The sequence below is a fragment of the Equus przewalskii genome, chromosome 31 (assembly GCF_037783145.1).
Source record: "Equus przewalskii isolate Varuska chromosome 31, EquPr2, whole genome shotgun sequence".
Taxonomy (NCBI): domain Eukaryota; kingdom Metazoa; phylum Chordata; class Mammalia; order Perissodactyla; family Equidae; genus Equus; species Equus przewalskii.
The window spans coordinates 28183516-28209278 of record NC_091861.1 but is presented as its reverse complement, the minus strand read 5'-3'; the positions used below and the strand labels follow the sequence as shown (position 1 = coordinate 28209278).

The following is a 25763-nucleotide window of genomic DNA, read 5'->3' as shown; positions in this document are numbered from 1 at the left end:
CATTAAAATTTATGTTTACAAAAAAGCATGTAATGACATAAGAAGATGCTTGAAGAGAGCAGGATACAGAAAATTAGTAGAGAATGATTTTAACTACGATAAACACACACACACACACACACACAGCTCCAGTCAGGCCAAAAGCTAAAAGTGGTTTCCTCTGGGTATCACAATTATTAATGGTTTTATAATTTTAAAAATTATTTTCTGTGTTTTCTACATCTTTTTTCTGGCAGGTGGCTAAGATATATCGAGTCAATCAGTGATGCTAAGCAAAGATTTCATTTATTTATTTATTTATTTATTTTGAGGAAGATTAGCCCTGAGCTAACATTGCCGCCAATCCTCCTCTTTTTTGCTGAGGACGACTGGCCCTGAGCTAACGTCCGTGCCCATCTTCTTCTACCTTATATGTGGGATGCCTGCCACTGTATGGCCTGATGAACAGTGCGTAGGTCCACACCCGGGATCCTAACTGGAAAACCCCCGGCCGCCAAAGTGGAACACGCAAACTTAACCGCTGCGCCACAAAGCCGGCCCCCAAAGATTAATTTTACAAGGCTGCTGAAGGCTCAGGCGGATGAAAGAAAGAGCTGAGTTTTCCCATAAAGTCAGGGCAGAGTCGAACTGCCTTGAAATTCAAAGGGGAGTCACCTCAGGTAAATTCAAAGCCTGTGACTCCAGGAAACAGAATCAACTGTCATCAGCAACGTCCCCCAACCCTTCTGTGAGGCAGCAAGTGACAGTCCATCGGGCCGCCCCTCCCCAGCGGTCTTCCCTGGAGGCGTCCGTGGGGTACGGCTGCCTTCCAGAAGGACCGGCCGCACCTGCCCTGCTCCCACCAAGAGCCGCTCACCTCCGTCACGAACACCAGGGCTGTTAAGTGATTCGCGTGGTCCAGCTCCTGGAGAATCCTGACAGTGAGGCTGAAGATGGGGCGACTGTGCCAACAGCTCTTGAGGACCATGGCTCTGCCGAGGAGAGCACGGCTCAGGGGCAGGCCCGGGCGGCAGGAGAGGACCACCAGGAGGGGAGGGCCTCCGCCCGAGACGGGGCACCGACTCACCTGGCCAGCACAGCGACTCCTTTGTAGTGCATCTCAGGACTGGTAAGCATCTCCCAGCCCCCGAGCTTCTGAACATAAGACACGTGGTCCCCATAGCCAGCACTTCGCATCAAGGTCTTCAGGGCCTCCACGGTGGAGCTGGGAAAAGGCAGAGAGCGGACAGGAAGTCATCCCCACCATCGGTGCTCCCCCCCATCACCTTCGACCTACGTGTCTACGCAAACCTCAGAGTCATGAACCGCTGGTGGTGGGACGGCCCGTAGAGACCAGGCTCACACCTGACAAATGCAGCCAAGACAGAAGCGGCAGCCCCAAGGGGATGCAGGAAGCCAGCAGAAGGGGAGGGGATGGGGTCCAGGTGAGTACTGGGGGGCATCGTTTATCTACTGTATTGGTTTCACTTTGGCACAGAATCTTGCACCAGCCTGGGAAGCCAGAATCGCAGAAAGAGTCTTTTCTAAGAAGTCCAGGGAGGCTTGTTGAAAGGATGTGCGGGCGACACACTCAGTGCCCCGGCAGGAGGTGGTCAGAACCTGCAGGCTGGGACCAGGTCCGGCAGGTGGCAGGGAACAACCAGACATGGGTACTGAGCCGACGGGCCCTGGACGCAATCCTCCCCCGGAGGCCAAAGGTACCTTACAGGGTCCACCCATTCGGTCACATGCTGCTGATCCTGGATGATCTCCGCGGCCCCTTCAAGCACGAGAAAGGAGATCTGGAGCAGCAAGGCCATAAACAGGGAAGAGAAGAGCACCTGCACCTCCATCCGCCGACTCGGTTCCAGCAGGAGCTCGTGGATGGCCCTGGTGGCCTGGGGATGGAGAGGACAGCGGGGGCATTACCATCGTCATCTTCAACTCTTGGGTCCTGTCACCAGGAGGTCTGCCCACAGCCAATCACCATGACGGGCTGGCCCAGACCAACCCGCGCTGCTAGGGCAAGCGAGGACTAAATTAGGGGTGAGCCAGGAGAATAAAGGGCAATTTCTAGAATGTTATGATTTGAAAGTGATCTTATAATCGTGGTGGCTGTTTTATTCTCTCACATCCTAGAGCGTTAAGGAGGGGCTGGGGGTGTTTGTCGGACCTGAGCTCACCCAGGGAGAACCAGAAGTTGGTTCTGTCTCCTCTCCAAGGCAGGGTCAACTGGGACACCCCCCCTCAACCCCACCGCAAGACCCCGCCATGAGATTGTTCAACCAAACGCTGATGTGTAAAAACAGAGGCGCCAAGACCTCAGGATGGCCCAGGACAGGTGCTGGGGTTCCCCCGCCCAGCCCCGGCCCCCTCCACGGGCCCCTGCATACAATCAACGGAGAGATCTCTGTCCTGTGGCTGGCCCCCTGGCCCCGTGACTTCTGGTATGGAGTCAGTCTGTGCAGCAGGTTTTCCATGATCACCTCATAGCCTTTGGGGAACGAGGCCAGGATTTCCCAGGGCTTGCGGGCCCCCCTGTGGAGGAAGAAGCCCCCCAACATGGTTACCCTCCGCGGGCTCCCCAAAGCTTCCAGGGGAAGGGGCTCTAGGCTCCTCTGCCCACAGTGAAGGCTCCCTCTCCTCTTGCCTTTCCTTGCCTCTCTCTTTCTCTCCTCTGATCCCTTGACGGTTCCATCACCTCCAGACCTCTGTGTTCTCTGTCACCTCACACATAAGTGAATCAGAAAATGCTCCCTTGGACTATGAACCTGATATGAGAAAGCATCTGGGGCCTGGGGCTGGCCTGGTGGCATAGTGGTGGAGTTCGCGTGCTCTGCTTCAGCGACCCAGGGTTTGCTGGTTTGGATCCTGGGCACAGACCTACACGCCACTCATCAAGCCATGCTGTGGCAGGTGTCCCACATATAAAGTAGAGGAAGATGGGCATGGATGTTAGCTCAGGGCCAGTCTTCCTCAGCAAAAAAGAGGAGGATTGGCGGTGAATGTTAGCTCAAAAAAAGAGACAAGAAATTCTCTAAGGTCAAAGGTTTTTGGCCAGACTTCAATGTTTCAGGTCAGTCAGAAGAGCCCCTGTGGTAGCCTCTCTGTGGTCCGGTCCAAGCTCTCGCTTCCTTCCAGCCCCCGACCTCTGCTTGGTCTCCCAGACGGCCCACCCCAGCCCTGATGCACAGGGCGAGCACATCGCTCTGCAGCCCGGGCCTGACGACTCCCTCCGAATGTCTTCCAGCCTCGCCCCAATGCACTGGCTGTTTCTCCTCTCTCCTTTCACTAACGACTTTCCCTTTGCCTGGAATGTCCACCCTCCTCATCTTGATCTGATAAAACCACACTCAGAAAAAAAACTATACATCTGAAAGTTATTTTCTACAAGTAACAGAATACAAATTTAGGAAAAGCTGCTTAGGGTCCTCAAAAATCACGGCCTTTTTGAAACAGAAGCGAGAACAATGGGGGAACGTAGGAGAGATAAAAGGTGTGGATGAAGAGATGGTCCCCGATGGCAACACGGCGCCCGGGTCCTCCAGGGACGAGCACAAAGAGAAGCATTTAAAAGAATCTGAAGAGGGAAAAAAATTGAACAAAAGAAGGGCGATTAGTGACGGCCAACTTCTCAACAGCAACGGTGGGCAGCAGAAGATAGCAGGATAAACTCTACGAAGGTCGAACAAACGTAAGTGTCAACCTACGAGTTTCCCAGCAAACCCATATTTTAGGAGAGATTTGCTTTATTTACAGATAAATAAAAAGAGAGGGTTTGATCAACAGATTCTCACCCAAGGATAAACTCCTAAAGAATGTACTTTAAGAAAAAAGAAAAATAACTTCACAAAGAAAGTTTGAGATGCAAGAAGGGATGGTGACGAAATAAGATGGTAAATATGCCCGTAAATCTAAACACAACGTTAGCCTCAGACTGCTCATAGCATTCCTCATAGCAGCAAACGCTGGAAACCGCAAATAGCATTTGATAGAGGATGGGAAAACCACACAATGGAATATTATAAAACAGTGAAAGTGGTTGATTTCCAGCGACAATTATGAGATGGATGAAATTTAGCAACATAATATGGAGAATTTGACAGATTAAATAGATGGAAAATAAATTCAGCTACGGAGGACTTACCAACACAATTAACAAGCCTGATTTAACAGATAATGTTGCAAGTAACAGAGAATACAAATTTATTTCAAATATCCCTTAAAAACACAGTAAAATTGATAAGCATAATCTTCCTAGGCCGCACATACTCACACATACACAAATCTCAATGCAATCTAGAAAGAAGACTTTTAGATCATGTTCTCCAGTTACCACTCAATGAAACTGGAAAAAGATGGGGGCTGGTCGGGTGGTGCAGTGGTTAGGTTCACACGTTCCGCTTCTCAGCGGTCCGGGGTTCGCCAGTTTGGATCCCAGGTGCAGACATGGTACTGCTTGTCAAGCCACACTGTGGTAGGCATCCCACATATAAAGTAGAGGAAGATGGGCACAGATGTTAGCTCAGGGCCAGTCTTCCTCAGCAAAAAAGAGGAGGATTGGCAGTAGATGTTAACTCAGGGCTAATCTTCTTTAAAAAAAAATTAATAAATAATAAAAAAAATAAAAATTAGAAAAAGATACCAAAACTATCCAGCCACTTGGAAATTAAAAGGTCATAGAAGGAAAACTGTATAAATCTGTATAAATAAATCACTGGAAGCTGTAAAGGCATTTGGTAAAATTCAGTCTATTCCTGATTTTTCTTTTAAGATTTTTTTTCCCTTTTCTCCCCAAAGCCCCCCAATACATAGTTGTATATTCTTAGTTGTGGGCCCTTCTAGTTGTGTCATGTGGGATGCCACCTCAGCGTGGCTTGATGAGCAGTGCCAAGTCCACGCCCAGGATTCGAACCGGTGAAACCCTGGGCCGCCACAGCGGAGCGTATGAACTTAACCACTCAGCCATGGGGCCGGCCCCTTTATTCCCGATTTTTAAAGAAACTCAGTAAATAGAGAATGGAAAGAAAATTCCCTATCACGAGAAAGCGTATTTATTAGAAATTAACAACAAGCAATCTTAATTTCCCTATTAAGAAATTATGTGCCATCAGCGCTGTGCTGGCCAAGACAGAGCAAGCCCACTCCAGCCTCTCTCCTACACCAATTAACGCTAAAAACACTGGTAAAGTACAAAAAGCAACCACTTGAAGATTCTGAAAATTAGTAATAGCAGGTCAAATGGGGGAGGGAAGCCAAAATTTGAAAAATAACCCTTACTAGGTGAATTTCTCAGATTTTTTTCTCTTTTGTCTCCCAACTTTGACCTGATGGTGACCCAGTGCTGAATTAGGCAGCAAGCTCAGACAACAAAATCTCTGAGCAAAACCTTGTCACTCTGGCAGGAGGACCGGGAAAATGGAATCCTATTACCTGTGACCCTAGGAGAGCATGGGTGGAATCTGCACAGCTGCAGAGTGGAGCCCAAGGTGGCAGCAGCAATAACACAAGGCACTTAGGACCCAAAGAGTGTGTTTGGAGGATGGGAAACCTCTCTTTTTTCCCCCTCTTCCTTTTTTCTCACTTCACTACCCTGAAGGTGGACCCAATTGTGCAGCTGTATTGGCACCAGCAGCAAAATTGAGAGAAAGCCCAGCTTTCCAGACAGAGGACCTGGAAAATGGGTCCCTGGGAGCCAGAATGTAGGGAAAATCTCAAAGAAAAGAGAGCTAGAGAAAGGATTTCCCCAGTTCTGTATATATGAATCCAGACACAAGTCCTGGGGTCACTCCTGAGCTGCACATGCATAAGATAGACCCAAATAACCCCTGAGAGGCACACGTGCAGGACAGACCTAAAGCAGCACCGCAAAAACTTTAAGAACTTAACAGACCCTGACATTACATCCAACAGAAGGTGAGACAGACTTGCTGTCTGAAGCATACACCAGGTTGATTGTCTGCTTCAAAAAAAGATAAATATTTTCTGGGGGCTGGCCCGTTGGTGCAGTGGTTAAGTTCACAAGTTCCACTTCGGCAGGCCAGTGTTTGCTGGTTCAGATCTCGGGTGCAGACATGGCACCGCTTGGCAAGCCATGCGGTGGCAGGTGTCCCACATAGAAAGTAGAGGAAGATGGGCACGAATGTTAGCTCAGGGCCAGTCTTCTTCAGAAAAAAGAGGAGGATTGGTGGCAGATGTTAGCTCAGGGCTAATCTTCCTCAAAAAAAAAAAAAAAGATAAATATTTTCTGGAAGAATTTAACAGGACCAAGAGCCTCACAATCCCATATTCAAAATGTCTATACTGCAATCCAAATTTACTTGCCATACAAAGAATGGGGAAAATGTGATCAGTTCTCAAGGAAAAAGATAATCAGCACATGCCAATCCTGAGATGACCCAGTTGTTGGAATTAGCAGTGGAATACTTCTATTTCCCAGATAAAGACTTTACATAGACATTTTAAACATGCTTCGTGAGATAAAGATGAACACTGGTTGGGATCAAGAGGAAAATGGAGATGGTAGAGGAGAGAGTTTGTGAACTTGCAGATATATCAATAAAAATTATACAATGTGAAAAACAAAGAAATTAGAAAAAATTAATAGAGCTTCATGGACTTGTGAGACACCATTAAAAAGTCTAACATTTATGTCATCGGAATCTTGTAAGGAGAGGAGAAAGACATTGGTGCAGAGAATGTATCTGAAGAAATAATGCCTAAAACTTTCCAAGTTTGCTGAGAGACATATATTCACAGATTCAAGAAGTTCATGAAGCTCAAAAAGGATTAGCTCGAGGAAACCATGACACAACATAATCAAACTTCTGAAAACCAAGATAGAAAATCTCGAAAGCAGTCAGGAAAAAACAACACACTGCATATAGGAAATAATGTTTGAATTACTGCAGATTCCTCATCAGAAACCATGCAGTCCAGAAGACAACGAAATGACATATTTCAAGTGATGAAAGGAAAGAACCACCAACCTAGAATTCTATATCCAGCATAAACATTCTTTAGAGTTAAAGGTGAAATAAAGACATTTTCAGATGAAAGAAAACCAAAAGAACTTGTCACCTGCTCTAAATGAAATGCCAAAGGAAATTTTTCAAACTGAAGAGAAATTTTATCAGGGGGAAACTTGGAAGTTCAATAATGAAGAAAGAGCAATAGGAATGGTAAATATTTGGGTAAATGTAACAGACTATTTCTCTCTTCTTAAGTTTAAAAATATGTATGACTATTGAGAGCAAATATTGTAACATTTCTTGGAGGTGTTTCTTCAATGTGTGTAGACATAACACATATGACAACTATAACATAAAATAGAGAAGGTAAAAGAAGCTACATGTTGAAAGCTTCTAAGTTTTCTTGAAGTTGTAAAATATCAATTCTAAATAGACTGTGAAAATTCAGGTATGTAAATCTCTAAGAATCCACTAAAAATTGATACGAAGAGTAAAAATCCAATGGATAATTTAAAAGTGGAACACACCCCCAAAATTTCAAATAATCCAAAAGAATGCAGGAAAGGGGGAACATAGGAACAAAAAACAGAGGGGACAAACAGAAAGCAAATCATAAAATGGTAAACTTAAATCCAACTACATCATTAATTACATTAAATGTAAATGGTCTAAACATGCCAACTAAAAGGTAGAGAATGTCACATTGGATAAAAACACAAAACACAACCATATGCTATAAACAAGAAACCCATTTTAAATATAACAGTACAGATTAGTTAAGCATAGAAGAATGGGAAAAGATATGTCATGAAAACACAAATCAAAGGAAAGAAAAACTACCATATTAATATCAGACCAAGTAAATTTTAAGACAAAGAATATTACTAGGTATGAAGAGGGACGTTAACTAAGGGAAAAAGAGTCAACTCACCAGGAAGATGTAGGCACCCTAAATGGGTACAGTATACATCTAACAAAATACACAAAGCTAGAAGTGGTGGAGCTGAAGAAATAAATAGACAAATCCATAATTGTGCGTGGAGACTTCAACACGCGTCTCTCAGTAATTGATAGATAAGTAGACAGAAAATCAGCAAGGGTATAAGAGCCTTGAACAACACTATCAATCATCTTGACCTAATTTAAAGAACACTTCACCCAACAACAGCAGAATATATTCTTTTCAGGCACATATGGGACATTCACCAACATATACCACGTTCTGGGCTATAAAATCAACCTTTATAAAACTTTTTAAAGTTAACAAACTTTAAAGAATAGAAATCATACAAAGTTTGTTATCTGGCCATAATAGACTTAAACTAGAAATCAGCAACAGAAAGATATCTGGAAAATCATCAAATACTTGGAAATTAAACTTGGAAATTAAGTAATTCATGGGTCAGAGAGAAAGTCTCAATGGAAATTAGAAAAGATTTTTGAACTGAATGAGAATGAAAATACAACATATCAAAATTTGTTGGATGCAGCTAAAGCTATGCTTGGAGGGAAATTCATAGCACACAAATGTTTATTTTAAAAAAGATGAAAATTCTCAAATAAGTTATTTACATTTCCACCTTAAGAAACTATAAGAAGATGAGCAAATTAAGCTCAAAGCAAGCACAACCAAGGAAATAATCAAGGTAGGAGCAGAAATAAATGAAAGGGAAACAGAAAACCAACAGAGGGGGAAAAAATCAATAAAAACTGATTCTTAGAAAAGATCCATATCATTAACAAACTGATAGCCAGACTGACCAAAAAAACAAACAGAGAAGACAGAAATTACCAATATCAGGAATGAAAGAGGGGAAATCACTACAGATATTAAAAGATAATAAAGGAATATTATGACCTATTGCTTGACCGTAAATATGATAACTTCAATGAAATGGACAAATTCCTTGAAATACACAAACTAACCACACTTATTGAAGAGGCAATAGACACAAACATGGTCAATTGATTTTTGATAAAGGTGCAAAGGCAAGTCAACGGAGAAAGCTTAGCCTGTTTAACAAACGGTGCTAGAACAATCAGACATCTATATGCAACAAGGTGCATATATGCAACCTAGACCCATTCCTCATACCTTATAAAATTAACTAAAAATGAATCATAAATATAAATATGAAGCATAAAAGTATAAAACTTCAAGAAAAAAACATAGGCGAAAATCTGTGACCTTAAACGCAATTCATGTGAGAAACAAAAGATAAATTGGACTTTATCAAATTAAAAACTTTTGCTCTGCAAAAGATACTGTTAAGAAAACGAAAAGATAATCCACAAAATGGGAGAAATATTTGAAAATCATCTATCTCACAAAAAACACTTGTATTCAGAAGATATAAAGAACTCTCAAAACTCAACAATAAGAAAATAAACAACCCAATTAAGAAACGAGTAAAACATTTGAACACTTGACCAAAGAAGATATACGGATGGCAAATACATACATGAAATGATGCTCAATATCATTAGTTGCTATTAAGTTAGGAAAATGCAAATTAAAACACAACGAGATGCCACTACACACTTGTTAGAATGGATTTTCCTTTTCTTTTAAAGACAATACGAAGTGTGGACAAGAATGAGAGCAACCGGAATTTTCATATGTTGCTGGTGAGAACACAAATGCTGCAGCCGCTGTGGAAATCTCTTAAATTATCATACAGCTCCCATACTGCCCAGCAATCCAATCCCTAGGAATTTATCCAAGAAAAATGAAAGCTAATGTTTACACAGAAACCTATAGACAAATGTTTATCGCAGCGTGATTCATAATTGCCAAAAGTTGGAAACGACCCAGGAGGTGAATGGATAAACAAACCATGGTCCAGCCACACAATGGGATAGTCTTCAGCAAGGAAAGCAATGAGCTGTTGACACAGAGGACAACCTGGATGAATCTCAAATGCGTGACGCTAAGTGAAAGAAGCTAGGCCCCAAAGTCTCTGTGCTGTGTGATTCCAATTATACGACATCCTGGGAAAGTCCATACAAAACTACAGAGGGGAAGAACAGGTCAGAGGCTGCCAGGGGTCGGGGTCGGAGGAGAAGTTGACTCCAGAAGGGCAGCACGAGGGAATCTGGGGGTGATGGAAATGCTTTGTGTCTGGATTGTGGTGGTGATGATTACGACGACTTGTTTGAGAAGACTTGTAGGACGCACAACAAAAGGGGGAATTTTCCTGCATGTAAAAAGCTTAAAAAAGGAAATTATAGCGTAGTACCTCCATGCAATATAATATTAGACGGCCCTTAAAACAATGTTTACAAAAGGGTTTTCACTTGGGAAAATGCTATCGTAAAACATTAAATGAAAAAATATTAAAATTGGTATATACAGTAGGAGACGGATTATCCATTTCTAAAACCCATTCTTAAAAGGTGGACAAATTATAAATTACACCCAAGTGAGAACAGAGGCTGCCTTTGGGTGAGATTTAACTCTTTTTTACGTGCTTTCCAAATTGTCTGTGATAAGCCCATGTTACTTTTACAATCACCTTGCCCCAAATACGTAAAGAACTTACTTATATTAAAAATCAGATATATTTAAGAACAAGCCAATGAAAAGACTGTCGGGGGCTCGTCAGTCGGGAATCGATGGAGCCGCCTACCTTTGTGAGTGGTCCTCCATCTTAAACAGTGTGAGGATGACTTCGTCAGTGTAGGTCTGGGCCAGCAGGTGAAGGATCTTCTTTATGGTCGCTTGGGCAGTGTCTTCAGTGATGCTGCTCATATTGTGGTAGATGAATTGGATGATCTCTGGCACCTGAAGTGGGGGAAGGGAAGAGCAAGGTTCTTCCTGGACCCTCAACACCAGCGCATCAGGAGTCGCAGAACCAGGTGCCGTGTAAAGTGTGGGGGCCGCGCACGATGAGTACCGGGGCCTGCAGATGGAAGAGGTCACCGTCCCCCACACCCTGCCCTGGGCCGGCCACACCCGCATGGCTGGGGGATGTCCTGTCCCCGTACTTTAAGAGGGACCAAATAGAGGGCAGCCAGGAAGGATGAGCGGGGCCATGTCTCAAAACCAGATCATGAAGAAGGACGCAGGAATCTGGGGCTGCGTGACTTGGCGAAGGGAGGCAGGAGCCGTAAAGACTATCACGGGGCTTCTCGGTGTTTGCTGGCCACGGGGACCAGAAGTGGTGTGGCCACACTGCCTGGACTTGAGTCTCACCTCCCTCCTTACCAGCTGTGTGGCCTTGGGCAAGTTTCTCATCCTCTCTCTGCTTTCTTTCCTCATATAGAAAATGAGAACGATTTTACTCAACTCAATGGTTCTGAGTTAACACATCTAAATTGGTTGGAATCTTGTCTGTCACATAAAATGTGCTCAATAAACTTCAGTTATTAAGGCTCATAGGCTTCCCATTTCTAAAAGGAAAATGGTTACTTCCTCGCAGACTTACTGTATGAATTAAATAAAATAAGTGAATAAGGCTAGCACCGTGCATGGCACCCAGTATTAGGAAAGTCTGAATATTAACTGAGTTCTGCATAATCCAGAAAGCAGCTTGGGTCAGGGACTGGAAACAGATCTCAGCTCACTATAAGGTAGAACTTTCTAGTAATGAAAGTGGCTCACAAATAAAAATGAGCTATGGTCTAAGGTAGTGGGCGTCCCAATGAGCTTCCAGCAGAGGTGGCTGCCCCAGGGTCAAGGGTGCTCCCGAAGGGGTGACAAGCATCGAGTGTGAGGTTGGCGTGGCTGACCTCGGGGTAACCTTCAAGCCTCAGAGCTTATTCGTGGTCTGCTCTGAGGTTCAGACGGCTCTCCAGGCCAGAAAGCGGAGAGGGTGAGGCCTGGGAACCGCTGACGGGCCCATGGTGGAGGCATCATGAGTGAGAGGGAGAAGTGCGTTAGTCCACTAAATATGAGTGAACCCACCAGTCCGTGAGAGCCTTACAAACAAAAAGGGCAGGGAAAATATACGAGGCTGTCTTAATTTTACCAGTCCCCCCTCTGACAAAAGATCTCTGTATTTATATCTTGTTCATGTCAGTGCCTCATAACTTCATGTATATACATATGATATAGATAGATAGAGATGATAGATGGATAGATAGATAGATAGATGGATAGATAGATAGATAGATAGATAGATAGATAGATGGGTGGGTGGATGGATGGACGGACGGACGGATGGATAGATGATAGATAGATGATATAGATAGATAGACAGCTGGGTAGGTTGGTAGGTAGGTAGATAAATAGATGACAGGTAGGTGGGTAGGTAGACAGATGATAGATACATAGGTAGGTAGATAGATGATAGGTAGGTAGGTAGATAGATGGATAGATGATAGGTAGATGGATAGATAGATGATAGATAGGTAGGTAGATGGATAGATAGATAGATAGACAGATGATAGGTAGGTAGGTAGATAGATGATAGATAGATAGACGGATAGGTAGGTAGGCAGGTAGGTAGATAGATGGATAGATAGGTAGGTAGATAGATAGGCAGGTAGGCAGGTGGGTAGGTAGTAGATAGATAGATAGATAGATGATAGGTAGGCAGGCAGGTGGGTAGGTAAGCGAGTAGACGGATGGACACAGCTCTGTCTTGACCATGCATTCTCCCACCTAAACGAAGAAGCAGGCGCCCACAGGTTCAACATGTTGCCTGGAAGCAGGAGAGACGAGTGAGGTCTCTCCTGCTCCCAGGAGCCCATCCCAGGTTCCTGCCATAGTTTTGATCCATTCTTCTTCCCTTCCTTGTGGAGATGGGGGCCTGGTGCGCACCTCTTCCCACAGAGGGGCCTTTAGCACAATCACAAACGATTCCTCCTTTAGTCGTTTCTCTGGATTAGTTAAAAGATCGCGATTCCTTAAACCCCACCCCATAGGAAATAAAACAGAACGAGATCCAACACGGAACAGAAAGGAAGAATCTTGAACTTGACCTGAGGCATCAAGTCCCTCAGGGCCGCTACCTTGCCAATTTCTGGCATAGAGGACTTGAGGATCATCGTTAACATCTTGGAAGCGGCACAGACGTCATGCCTGCTGGCGCTGGTCAGGGCCTCCATGGACACCATCAGCACATCCGTCCTCTCCTCGGGGCTCAGGAATTTCCGGAAGAACTGAGGAGAGAAGAGCAGCCGTCTCTGCACGTCGGCATCCCGCTCTGGGACTGTGCAAAGCCTCTGGACTCCGAGGAGACGGTCAACCAGGGGCCAGTCCTGGCCAGCATCTGGCTCGTCCACGGTGTGAGGCCAGGCTCCAGAGTGTCACCAGCTCCCAAGTCCCCAGGGAGGAACAACAGCCCAGACAATGCGATACAGAGGACAGCCCGAACGTCATTTCTGTTGGAATTTGGGACACAATTAGGCAATTCCATTGGAAACGAGTTCTGTTGTCCACGGAGTTTATAGCATTCCAAAGCAAGTAGTGCCTGCTGCGGTCTGAACAAATGTGTCTCTTGTCTCTGAATCCACGCATCCCAGTGGAGCTCCCCGACTCAGACAGTGGTAAGTGCCAGCTCTGTGCCCGGCTCTGCTGCTGGGAGCTGCGAAGACCACAGACAAGGCGCCCAATGCCTTTGCCCTCAAGGAGCTTAACGTCAGGTCAGGGCAAGTAAACGGGCAGCCACAGAGCAGTGGGAGAAATGCTAGTAACAGGCAGCATTGAAGGGGCATTGAAGCTAGACCTGGGAGACCAGAGAAGGCTTCCTAGAGAAAGTCCCTCCAAAGCCCATGGCTGGTAAAAACGGGGGAAAGAGTTCCAGGAAGAGGGAACAGACTGTGCAAAGGCAAGAAGTGGAGAGGAGCTCAGTCTACTACTGCGTCCTGAAGGGAGACCCGGGCCAGGTGGGAAAGGGGAATCAAGGCAAGATGAGGCAGGAAGGGGAGGACGTAGGAGGATTATTCAGGGCCCGGGGGGCTTCCGTATAAGAACAATGGGGAGTCGGTGCAAAGTCTGAGGGGGAAGAAGACGATGATATTTGTACTTTAGAAATAATTCTCTGACCAGAGTGCAGAAAATGGTGTGACAGGAGCATGGCTGGAAATGGGGCCATCAGCGGGAGGCTGTTGCAATGCCCCAGGCAAGAGATGATGGTGTCCTGAGTCACGACAGACAGTGGGGCTGGAGCGGAGCGGGTGCATTCAAGAGCGACTTAGGAGGTACAAGGGACAGACTTGGGGTTGAACTGGACGTGGAGAGGGAGGCAGAGGAAAGAGGGCAGGGTGATTTGGGATTTCTGGCTGGAGCGACTGGAGTTGCCTGAGCCTGGGGACACCACACCTAAGGCAAGCAATACGCCTTTGCTGAACAAACAAAATTAAAGTGGGGCCACAAGGCCCAATCTGTGGGTGGGGAACAGCGTTGGCTGTACCTCTATTTCAGAAACTCTCTCCGTGACCTCAAACCGGCATCAACTCAAGTGCAGCTGGGGCAACGCCCCTCACCGCTCCAGCCTGCGGGGCCACAAGACCTTGAACTTCGGGGGCATTTCCCCGTGTGGGGATTACTCTTCTGTGGCCCCGCCAGGCCCTCCACAATCTCTCCTCAGCCCTCTTTACCACCCCCTCCCCCCCCGCAAACGCTCCCACCTGGGCCTCCCGTCCACGGGGGAGAGCAGGGTCGTTACCATCGTGAGATCCTGTATGTTGGCAAACCACTCCCCACGGAAATGCTTCTGCAGATCCTTCAGGATGCTCTCTGTCTCCTGTTTCATGCCTCCAATCCAAAAACAACGGTTAAAGGGCAGGGCCTTAATAGGGCCAAAGACACACCCTTGCCCACGGGCCCTCCAAACCACAGAGACCAGCAGGGTTCCGTGGGTGGAATAACGTTTGCCCGACAGAATGGGGAGAGTTCCCTGGTGCCAGGCCGATGGGTGGAGGGAAACTGCAGCTAGGGAAGCTGTGTGGTCCCCTAGCAGCCACGTTCCTGCCTCAGGCCACCCGGGGACCGTTCCCATCCCCACCCCCATGCTAAGCCAATGCCCTAATGAGAAGTACATCCTGCTGAATCACAGAAAGCCAAGGTTTCTGAAGGTCCCTTTGGGGGACATTTTCAAATTCCCCCGGCACCCCTGTACGTGTGTATGGCCATCTGTAGCTTTGGTTTTCCCGGGGAAGAAAAAGTCTAAATCAGGGATTCTCAGATTTTCTCCCTGAGAAAGGACGTTCCTTTTCCCAGGCTTATACCTAGTACTAGCCACGGGGCAGCTGGGAAATACGAGGCCCGAGTTGATCTCCTGGGTGGCTGTAAGCCTAGCTGCCCTTTATCCCAAGCATCTCCTAGATCTCTTAAAAGAGGGCACTGCCCCAGCAGTGGGTTTGGAGTTCATCCAGACAAAGCATATTTACTCCAGCGCCCCCACAAGAGAGGACCACCCTTGGATGTCCCTGACCCAAGGTCGGCACTCAATGCCTACTGCTTCCTTGCTCCCTGGGTCCCCACAGCTGCAGCCACGTGGCCATCCAGGCTCATGCCACTTACTTCGATGAAGCACGAGGATTTTGAACAAGTAATGCAATGCCTCTGATGCCCCCACGCCGAGCTCGTAGCTGGGGTTCATGCACGAGAGGCCTAAGAGGCCCATGAGCTTGCCGCTCATGGAGAACTCCATCACGTGCTGCCAGGAGGAGGAAACTGCTTACTTCTCCAGCATCCTGGAAGGAGCTCTGCCCCACAGCGACCACCAGCCCCCTCCAACCTCCCTCCCTTCCCACATCACTCAGTCATTGGCCCGTATGTGGCCCCTCGCCTCCCCAGCCCCACACTCTGTCCTGCTAAGAGAAACCTTCCAGATCAGCACCCGGGAAGACGGGGCAGCCAGACCTCTGAGCACGTTAACCAGCAGAGAGCGGTGGACCCAACCCAGCTGTCTAGGCCAAAGCCCCCACCCAGGCCAAGATGCAACCGGCCAATTGGAGCTCCCCAGGCCAAGGGCAATATGCCATGGGAGCAGAGAAGGACCCCTGCAGAGCCACAGGCTCAGTCAGGCCCCCTCCCCCTCCAACACCGTACAGAGAGGCGAGGCCCACTGATCAGCCTGTCCCCTCACCCAAGCACTCACCGAGAGTTCCGGGAAATTGCAGACAAACCTCAGCATCCGGGAAATGGTGCCCAAGGCCCGGGTCTGTTCGTGAACTTTGTCTGACAGTGTTAACCAAGGCAAGATGATCTGGAAAGGGAGCAGAGAGACTCCACCAGCACCTCCGAGGGGGGTCCCGCCCCACCTTCCTTCTTTGTCTTGAGTCCACCGCCCGACTGACCAAAAGATACCCGGGAGGTGGCGGGGGGCGCCGGCGTGCGCAGCCCGGGAACGCACAGAGCAAGGGGTGTGTGTGACGGTCTCTGGCCGTCCACCTGGTACCTTCTGAGTCTCTGCCTACAGGAATGTTTGAGGACACGGCTGCACTTTGGAAGAGGCAATGCAAAGCAGAGGGCCAAGAGGGGCAGGATGAGGTGGGGAGAAACGGTTCCCGCCACAGCCTGGAACGCAGTCCCCCCGCTAAACCAAGGCCGCACCAAAGTGGTCCCTAAAGGATGAGACTCAGAACCACCCATTTCTGGAGATTAATAATAATACTCCTAGTGACCACCTCGGTCAGTATTCCCTACGTAAGACCTCACTTTATCCTCCCAACAGCCCTAGGAGATAAGTACTGTTAGCACACAGGCCAATCCCCCACTGCGTGTCCGGCTTGGTGCAAACCTTTGGAAAAGTGTGTCCCACTTCACGGCTGCTGGGCAGGTGCCCATCGGGGCGGCCTGTCTGCCAGAGCATCAACCCCCATCGTGGACATTCATATGCAAAAAAATTAAAGTTAAAAAAACCCCACCACCCATACGTGCTACCCAATGTAAAAGTTAATTCGGAATTGATCACAGACTTAAATTTAAAATCTACAACGATAAGCTTCTAGGAGAAAATATTTGAGACCTAAGGTTGGGCAAACATTTCTTAGATAAGACAACAAAACTATAATCTTAAAAGAAAAAAATAACAATTTGGACTTCATCAAAATGAACACCTGTTACTCTTCAAACAAAGCTGTTAAGAGAATTAAAAAACAAGCCACAAAAAAGGAAGAAAACATCAGCAAATCACATATCTGACAAAAGACACATCCAGAATATATAAAGAACTCTCCAAACTCAAAAATAGGATAGCCCAATAAAAAAAGGCAAAAGATTTGAACAGACCCTTCATCAAAGCAGATATATAGATGGCAAATAAACCCATGAAAAGATGCTCAACATCCTGAGTCATTAGGACAAAAAGATACCACTATGCACCTACACAGTCACCCAAAATAAAACACACTGACATCAGTGTCACTGACATGCCCGCCCCATGGCATAGTGGTTAAATTTGGCGTGCTCTGCTTCAGCAGCCTGGGTTCAGGGTTTCAGGTCCCGGGTGTGGATCCACCCCACGCATCAACCATGCTGTGGCAGCATCCCACATACAAAGTAGAGGAAGACTGGCACAGATGTTAGCTCAGAGTGAATCTTCCTCACCATAAAAAAATTGATGGTTTTTCATTGGGATGTCATTAAAAGCAATCTCTAAATTTAAAAAACACACACACACTGACAGCACCACGTGCTGGCAGGGACACAGAGCAACTGGAACTCCCATACACGGCGGGTGGGAATGCAAAATTACACAGCCACTTCTGAAAACACTCAGGAAGCTTCCTATGAGGTTGAACATATGGGTGCCATACAACGCAGCAATTCCACTCCTAGGCATTTACCCAAGGGAGGTAAAGAGCCAACGTTCATCCAACAGCCTGAATGCACGTGCTCATGGCAGCTGTATTGGTAACGGCCCCTAGCTGCAAACAACCCAAACGGTCCTCAGTTGGAGAACAGACACACCGCCTGCGACCCCTCCAGACAATGGTGAGACAGAAAGGAGCAGACTGCTGGAATATCACAGCACCCATGAATGGCAAATACACTAACGGAGAGGAGACAGACCAAGTGGCCACAAACTACGTGATTCTACTCATGTGACATTGCAGAAAAGGCAAAACTAGAGAGACAGAAGACAGATCAGCCACTGCCAGGGGCTGGGGTGGGAAGGAGGGGCTGGCTACAGAGTCCTGGGGGAATGTGGGGGATGGCAGAACAGCTCTGTGCCTCCATCGTGGTTCTGGACACATGACCGTGTGCGTTTGCCAGAACCTGCGGAACTCTACGCATCTACAGAAAGGGTGAATTATACTGTGCATAAGTTGTACCTTAATAAAAATATCAAAAAACAAAGACAAAAAAAAAAAAGAAACCCTTAGGAAACCATGTAGACCTTAAATATTTTTGCAAAAATGACCCTCTTTCTGAGCCTGCTGTGCAAAATCAAATGTGAAATGATGTTGTCTTACGCTGTCATGTAATTTTGTAGGAAAAACTATGTCTAAAATATCCACACTGGATTTTCTGTTTTAAGAACTACCTCGAAGTAGCGAATATAATCTAAATTTTGTTGCCTATAAAAATATCTATTTTTATCATTTTAATTTCATTTATCAAGATAAATCGATTTCCCCCACTGTTTTCTATGAAGAAACTATTTCAAGTGGTGTTTTGGGTGAGCACCATTTATCTCTGGATAATGAGGACCCCCCCGACCCCCGAGGAGGACCAGAGCTCAGCATCTCCCCATGAACCCCAATTACAACAGTGCATCGGCTGGTCTGCTGATGACGAGGTTACCTACCAAGCCCAAAAATGCTTCTCCACAAACATACCAGAAAGGACACATTCCAAAAGAACTGTGTCACCAATCCCAAGATGGGGAGATTTCCTCTCTAGACATGGCTCTTGTCAACGTCTTTTTATATCTGCACAATCTTGTCTCCTTATTTGTAGTCAAACCTAATGTTTTCTCCAAAATTCTATCACCTTAATTCATGACCATCCTGTTCATGCAAGTTGGTTTCCAGTGACTCTTGGCTATTTCCCCAATTCAAATTCTCCCTCGGGGGATGACAATTTATCATAACTGAGAATACTCAAAAGGCTCTAAAGACAGTAAAGGAGCACTCTGCGATGCTGGGCGTCTCCTGTGGGACTACATTAGGAGGACAAAGGTGGGCCGGATGGGGGAGGCCTGGGGTCTTCTCTGTCACAGAGCAATAGCAGCCGCTGCAACAGGAAACTGAAGAAGATTAAAAGTCCGACACAGATACAAACGTCATTACTGGCAAAGCCCAAAGTCCAGATCCTGGAAAGAAATGAATCCCAAGGCTGATGGCTGCGGTTCTCAACACGGGACCCTCGGAATGGGGAAGACACAGGAACTGGTCTCCAGGAGATTGTTGGGCCTCCTGAGGTTTGAGAACCGATGGCCTCTGCGTGGCAGCAACACCCAGACTGTCCTCACGGTCCATTCCCTTCCTCCCAAGACACCAGGATTCACTCAGGGTTTCTGCAGCCGCCTACCTCCAGGAAATTCTGCAGGATGAGCATGTTGGGGCCCGTCCCGTCCATCACGAGAGCGTGTAACATGTCGTCCAAGGCCTGGATCGTCTGACAAGCGAGGAGACGTGGGACATCAGAGGACGGAGAGCCACAGCGCCAGCGCGGCTCCCTGGCCCCTCAGACCCCTCCTCGGGGGGCAGGAAAGTGGGGGCAGGGGGCGCCACACTCTGATCTTCCCAAGGGCTGACCTTTCTTGACCTCCCTGACGGCTGGACCAGGGCCAGCCCAGATGACAGGCCAAATTGTAAATCATGGTCATTGGGCAGCTCTCCCCGATGAACACAGCCCCGTGGGATGGTCGCCACTAGAGATTCTTTCTGTTAGATTAAGGAAACTTCTATTTTTAAAACCGAGCATTCTTGGCAAGATCTGGCAGTCTCTGGGTCAGTCATTCCACACGATCTATGAGATTTATCATTAGACTGTGTCCTCCTCCTAAGACTGAGGCTGCCACAGAGCTAGAGAAATGTGGCCTCAGCGAGGCAGAAGGACACGGGTAGACGGCAGCACGAGCCACTCCTGGGGAAGTGGAAGAGGGGCGGAGGGCCTGGGAGCTAAGGGGACAGGAGGGGCCTCGGGAGACAAGCCTCCCTGCGGAGGTCACCAGCCAGACGCCGCCGTGGCGTTACCTGCAGGTACAGACTCGCGCTCTCCTTCCTGTCTAGACTGGGCACGATGAGCGGCAGACAGAACGTGCTGGAGATGCCAGCACACACCAGGTCCAGCTTCTGGGACATGTAGAAGTGGGGATTCACCTGGCTGTGGGGAGACGGGAGGGAGGACAAGAGGGCTCTGGGGACATTTGTGAGAGGCGGTGTTGTGTTTCTGGGACCCCATGGAAGGAGCTGGTCTGCTGCTCTCTCTGAGGCCCAGGAAGCAGTGGGCGCCGGAGCCCCTAAACGCTTTCCAACGGCCTCCTCGCCAGGGAGTGAGGGCCCTGATTCTCGGGGAGCCTTCCTCCGACTGGATGTCCTGACAGGGCTTCCAACAGTGAAACGAGGGGACAGCTCCACTCCACCAGGATGCAGGTAGATGAGGTGGCGACATGGGGCCCTGCTACCCACAGCCCCCAAATCAAGTACCCCTACCTTGCCCTTCCTCCCAACCCATTCTCAGCATCGGAGACCCAGGGGCTCAGAGGAGGCAACAGCAAGAAAGGAACCTCAGGGCCACGATGCAGAGCATGGCCTGCTGACGCACGTTGCTGATCAAGACCTCCACGGGCTCTTCAAGGATGAACGTCTAGACAGGCCAGAAAGAAACCAGCGCTCCCCTCAGACAGAGGCGCCAGCCCTCGGCTCCAGGACTGGTCATCCTCACCCCGGGGTGACCTGCTCCCAGCAGGGCCTGGGGTTTCCTCACCTCAATTTTCTTGGCCAGAACAGTTTTGGGGAAGTAATCGTCCATACTGCCGTCTGCCTGGGCACGAACGGCCGCGCTGAGGGTCACCACAGCCTGTAGGAACTGCAGCTTGTCGAATTCAGACTAGGAGGTAAGGCAGAAGGCGCGAGCCTGGCCTCAGCCCTCGGCTCCTCCTCAGGCCGCGCCTGGGACCCGCGCCTGGGACCCGCGCCCCAGACACAGCCCCTCACACCCAGCAGGACCTCAGACCAGCCACAAGGGATTGCTCGCTCGATCTCCTCGGCCCAGTGTCCCTATCCCCTAGACGGACACCCACCAGTGTCCTGGCCCTCTGTAGCCCTCAGGGGACGGCAGACTGGGGGGTCTATAGAATATCCTTTCCTATAGGTGCTGTCCGGCAGCCTGGCCACCTGAGACTGCCCGGGTCAGGAGGCCACACCAGGCTCAGCTTCCGGGGGCTGCCAAGCCAGGCATAGCGTCCGAAACCCAGGGCAACTCGAGCCCTCATTTTTCTCTCCTTTCCTCCTCAGCTCTCAAAAAGTTCCAGAAAATTTCCTTACCGCGTGTTCTTGTTGGAGAAATTCCAGAATAAAGTGATAGGCTTCTCTTTCTGATTGGCGCAGTCCTGCAAGGGGATGTGGTCAGGAGGAGTCTGGCTGACCCGCTCAGGCGGAATAGGAGGGCAGAGCCACCCCACCCCGACCCTCTGTCAAGAAGGTGCAGGAAGCATCGGGGTGGGTGTGCCAGCTCCTAGAACAGGCTGCTCCAGGCCTCATGCAGACCTCAGGGGCCTGAGTGGAGAGGTAATCACGTGGGGCCGTGGTCAAGGATTTTCTGCACCCAGCACGGCCAAGGATGGAAGAGCAACTGGAAAGAGAGACCTTTAAGTCACCTGTATTGGCCATAAATTATTGGAGCTGTCCTAGAAGGGCTTTGAAACCCTGAATGGGGATGGACTGGAAACCCCCCGTCAGTCTGGGAACCTCCCTTGTCAACTGGGCTGGCATAGCCCTCCGGACAAGCCGCCCTGAGCAGGCACCCAGATGTAGACACGGAGGCTGGGGGTCGAGGCTAGAAATAGAGCCTGTCCACCGCAAAGGACATCGGAAGGGGATGAAGCGAGAGAATGGAGATGGAGGCAGCCTGGGACCTGAACAACGCGGGAGACCAGGCCCGAGTTCAGGCCGTTTCCCGTGAAGGGAGCGCCCCGGGTGTCGCTCTCTCTTAAAGGTCAAAACTCCTGAGTCCAAAGCTCAGCTCTTCCTCTTTATCAGCCCTGTGACCTTCAGCCAACGGAACGCTCTCAACGTGCGTTTCCCCGGCGTACAGTGGGAGAGATGCTAGTGTCTATCGTCGGTGTGAGGATCAAGTGAATTAATGCATGTAAGGAGAAATCTCGAGCAAATCGGGTCCCCCAAGTTTCTGTTCTGTCATCTTAACAGGGGACGATAGTCACAGCACCTGTCACTGTTACGAGGTTTCAAGTCATGCATTCATGTAAACAACTGAGACTAATGCTGGCACATAGTAGGAGGGCCATGAGTTCATTCCTCGGCATGCGTGCACCGGGCACCTGCTACATGAAAGGCACCCTCCCAGGCAGAGCTTACAGGGTCGCACCTACACAGCGCGGGGGTGCTTCATGGGAACTGCTGTGAGGTATCCTTCTGAAGGAAGTCTTTTTGCATTTGCGCATATAAGTTTGTATATCTACACACAGGGCAGGTAGAGAAAATCTCATTGCCTGCATTGGCGTGGTCCTGAAGGACGTGAGGAGCAAGCCATACAGACATCCAGGGAACGCAGCCTAGAACAAAGGGCAGCTGACGCAAAGGCCCTGAGGAAGCCACACCTGGCATGCTCATGGAACAGCAAGGGGGCCTGTGTGCCTGGAGTGGAGGAGCGAGGAGAGCGAGGGGAGACGAAACCAGAGCGGCAATGGGACAGGTCGCGAGGGCCTTATGAAGCCTGTTGTGAGGACTGTTGTAGGGCCTGTTGTGAGGCCTGTTGTAGGGACTGTTGTAGGGTCTGTTGTGAGGCCTGTTGTAGGGTCTGTTGTGAGGCCTGTTGTAGGGACTGTTGTGAGGCCTGTTGTAGGGACTATTGTAGGGACTGTTGTGAGGCCTGTTGTAGGGTCTGTTGTAGGCACTGTTGTGAGGCCTGTTGTGAGGCCTGTTGTAAGGTCTGTTGTGAGGCCTGTTGTAGGGACTGTTGTGAGGCCTGTTGTGAGGCCTGTTGTAGGGACTGTTGTAGGGACTGTTGTGAGGCCTGTTGTAGGGTCTGTTGTGAGGCCTGTTGTAAGGACTGTTGTAGGGACTGTTGTGAGGCCTGTTGTAGGGTCTGTTGTGAGGCCTGTTGTAGGGTCTGTTGTGAGGCCTGTTGTAAGGACTGTTGTGAGGCCTATTGTAGGGACTGTTGTAGGGACTGTTGTGAGGCCTGTTGTGAGGCCTGTTGTAGGGTCTGTTGTGAGGCCTGTTGTGAGGCCTGTTGTAGGGTCTGTTGTGAGGCCTGTTGTAAGGTCTGTTGTGAGGCCTGTTGTAGGGCCTGTTGTGAGGCCTGTTGTAAGGTCTGTTGTGAGGCCTGTTGTAGGGCCTGTTGTGAGGCCTGTTGTAGGGTCTGTTGTGAGGCCTGTTGTAAGGTCTATTGTGAGGCCTGTTGTAGGGCCTGTTGTGAGGCCTGTTGTAGAGACTGTCATAAGGATTATTGTTGTGACTTTGGCTTTTGCTCTGAATGGATGGGAGCCCCAGGCTGGGTTCAAGCAGGTGGCCTGGTCTGACTTTCGTTTTACAAGGTCACCTGGCTGCTCAGTTAGGAGGAGATGGGGTGGAAGTGGAGGGTCCTGTGATCATAATCTGGGGGCTTATACTGGGGAGGGAGGAGCGAGTGGTCACATTCAGCAGCTGTTTTGAAGGCAGAGACAACAGGAATCGCCACGGACTAGATGTGAGTATGAGAGAAAGACCGAAGTCAAGCTCTTGGGCCTGAGAAACCAGAAGGATCCAGTTGCATTGACCGAGATGGGAGTCCAGGCAGGAGCGCCGTTTGGAACGGGTTAAAGTTGAGATGTCTACTAGCCATCAAAAGGCAGTTGGATTTAAGGTCTGGAATTCAGGGACAGGATCAGGAACACAGAGACCAATCCGGGAGTTGGTGCTGTAGAGAAGGCTTCTAAACATCGGCTCGGGCTCTCCTGAGCAGCTGTCTGGTGGCTGAGGTCCAACTCACAGCGCCAGACAACGTCCCGTTCCCCGCCCAGCTCCAGGCTCCTCATCGAGGCAGGTCTGAAGAGGGACAGGGACCCAGAGCCCAGAGCTGTGAAGGGGGCGGCCAGAAGTGGGCACACTCGTGCCTGTTAAGCGACATCTCGGGCAAGGGCTGAGCAACCACCATCACCCCCGAGCCACTGCAGCCAGTCAGGACACAGCCCGGTCCAGGGCCAAATGCTCACCTGCTAAGTTGGGCGTCCAAGAGACATGCATAGTCGATGGTGCGAAGGTTACTCTTTTTCTGTTTTGCTCGTCAGAAGGGGGATTCATCTTCGAATTCGGGGCAGCAGCCAGCAGCTTGTGACGAGAGCAGGAGCCAGGCCAGGCGCAAGATGCTCCTACCTAGGAACGCAGTGTCTCCACTCGGGGGCGAAGCTGCAGGAGGCAGACTCTGGCCATTTACGAGAGAAGGCATCGGCTGAGTACTGCTGGTGCTGGGTCCTACTTTCAATCTCCCTTCCCCCCATGGGAGGACACAGCACCCTCCAAAGGGCCCTGCTTCATCCTCCCTTCCCAGGAGTCTTCCATTCCGGGCTCTTTCCTGAAATTCCAGACTCAGAGGCGGCCTCCCAGATTGTGGTGTCCATCCTTCTGCCTCTGGGAGTCTTGCTGGGAAAATCCTAAAGCCTCCTTGTGCTTATGGGGGCTTCTGCCCCCACTCTGCCTGATGGTAGGAGAGCTAAGAGCCCCCAAGTGTCTGCCCTTCCTGGAAGCAGCCCAGGGAAGCCTGCTGTGGACCAGGAGAAACTACGGCCAGCCCCACCCGGTTATCTCACTGCCCTGCTCTTCGGGTCCCCAAACTGGTGCACCCCATTGCTCACTGCTCTTAGAAGAGCCTCTGCTGCACCCCACACTCCCAGTCTTCTTTTGTGTCCCCCTCCTGTTAGCTGGTCTCGTCTGTCCTATCGCTGGGGAGCTGGCTCCTCCGCAGGTGGTCCCCCCAGAAACTCCTTGGACCCGACTCAGCACAACTGTCTGACCTACAATCGCAGATAAACGACATTATCCGCCATCCAGCAAGGCTGAGGATGTGGACGCCTGAGACCAGGATGCCCACAACCCCTCCAGGGAGCCCTGCAGTCGTCTCCCCTCCCACGGTCCCTAGGGCAGGGCTGGACCCGCCCCCACCCTCGGTCCCCTGCCTTGCCCTCACGTCCTGCCCCTTCCTTTGCCCCACCTGCCTGTCCCCCTCTACCTGACACGCTGGGCGCCTCAGATCTGGGGCACACGCTTCTCCTGGGCATCGTGGCTCCAGGGGGCGCTGTGCCGGGCATCCTGGAGCGGCCCCTGCAGGGCGGGAGGAACGAGGTCCCAGCGGGGGATCCCACCCCCACCCCGTGGTCTCCGGGGGGAGAGAGGGGCTGTGGGCAATCTTGTCCGGAGATGGGGGACAGGCCTCGCGGGGAGTCCCTCCGCGTCACCACTCCTAAAGAAGCCCCCCAGTGGTCCAGCTTTGGAGAGGGGGCTGTTTCTCATGAGCGCCTCCACTCTGGGCAGCAGGAGCTCCTGGATGGTGGAGACTAAGCCACGCTCTTCACTGACCCCTGTCGAGCCTGGTCCAGCAGAGGCCAGACCTCCCGAGGCTGCCAGAGTCCCCTGTCCTTGGGGAAGTGACTCCCAGAGCCCAGCTCCTCACACCCAGGAGACCTATGGAACTTTGACAGAGGGTGTACCCGCTTCCATCCTGCCAGGGAGGCAGAGGACACGTCTACCACC

At 49.5% G+C, this 25763-nt stretch overlaps 1 protein-coding gene across 2 annotated transcripts in view; it reads right to left on the bottom strand.

Moving 5' to 3' along the window:
- Positions 1-25307, bottom strand: part of LOC103540921 (maestro heat-like repeat-containing protein family member 7) — a 35574-nt gene extending 10267 nt beyond the window's left edge. Inside the window, exons 1-16 of one of the 2 annotated variants that reach the window (XM_070602324.1) lie at positions 25243-25307; positions 24230-24438; positions 21342-21406; positions 20782-20904; positions 20582-20661; positions 20049-20178; positions 19381-19467; positions 16001-16108; positions 15421-15556; positions 14564-14652; positions 12906-13055; positions 10580-10734; positions 2373-2517; positions 1702-1877; positions 1067-1204; positions 857-971 (exon numbers count right to left, since the gene is read on the bottom strand). In XM_070602324.1, the coding sequence (XP_070458425.1) occupies positions 857-971; positions 1067-1204; positions 1702-1877; positions 2373-2517; positions 10580-10734; positions 12906-13055; positions 14564-14652; positions 15421-15556; positions 16001-16108; positions 19381-19467; positions 20049-20178; positions 20582-20661; positions 20782-20904; positions 21342-21406; positions 24230-24317 (1785 nt within the window). In that variant the 5' untranslated portion in view covers positions 24318-24438; positions 25243-25307. The other variant, XM_008507590.2, reaches the window with a different exon arrangement.
- Positions 25308-25763: the final 456 nt, after the last annotated feature.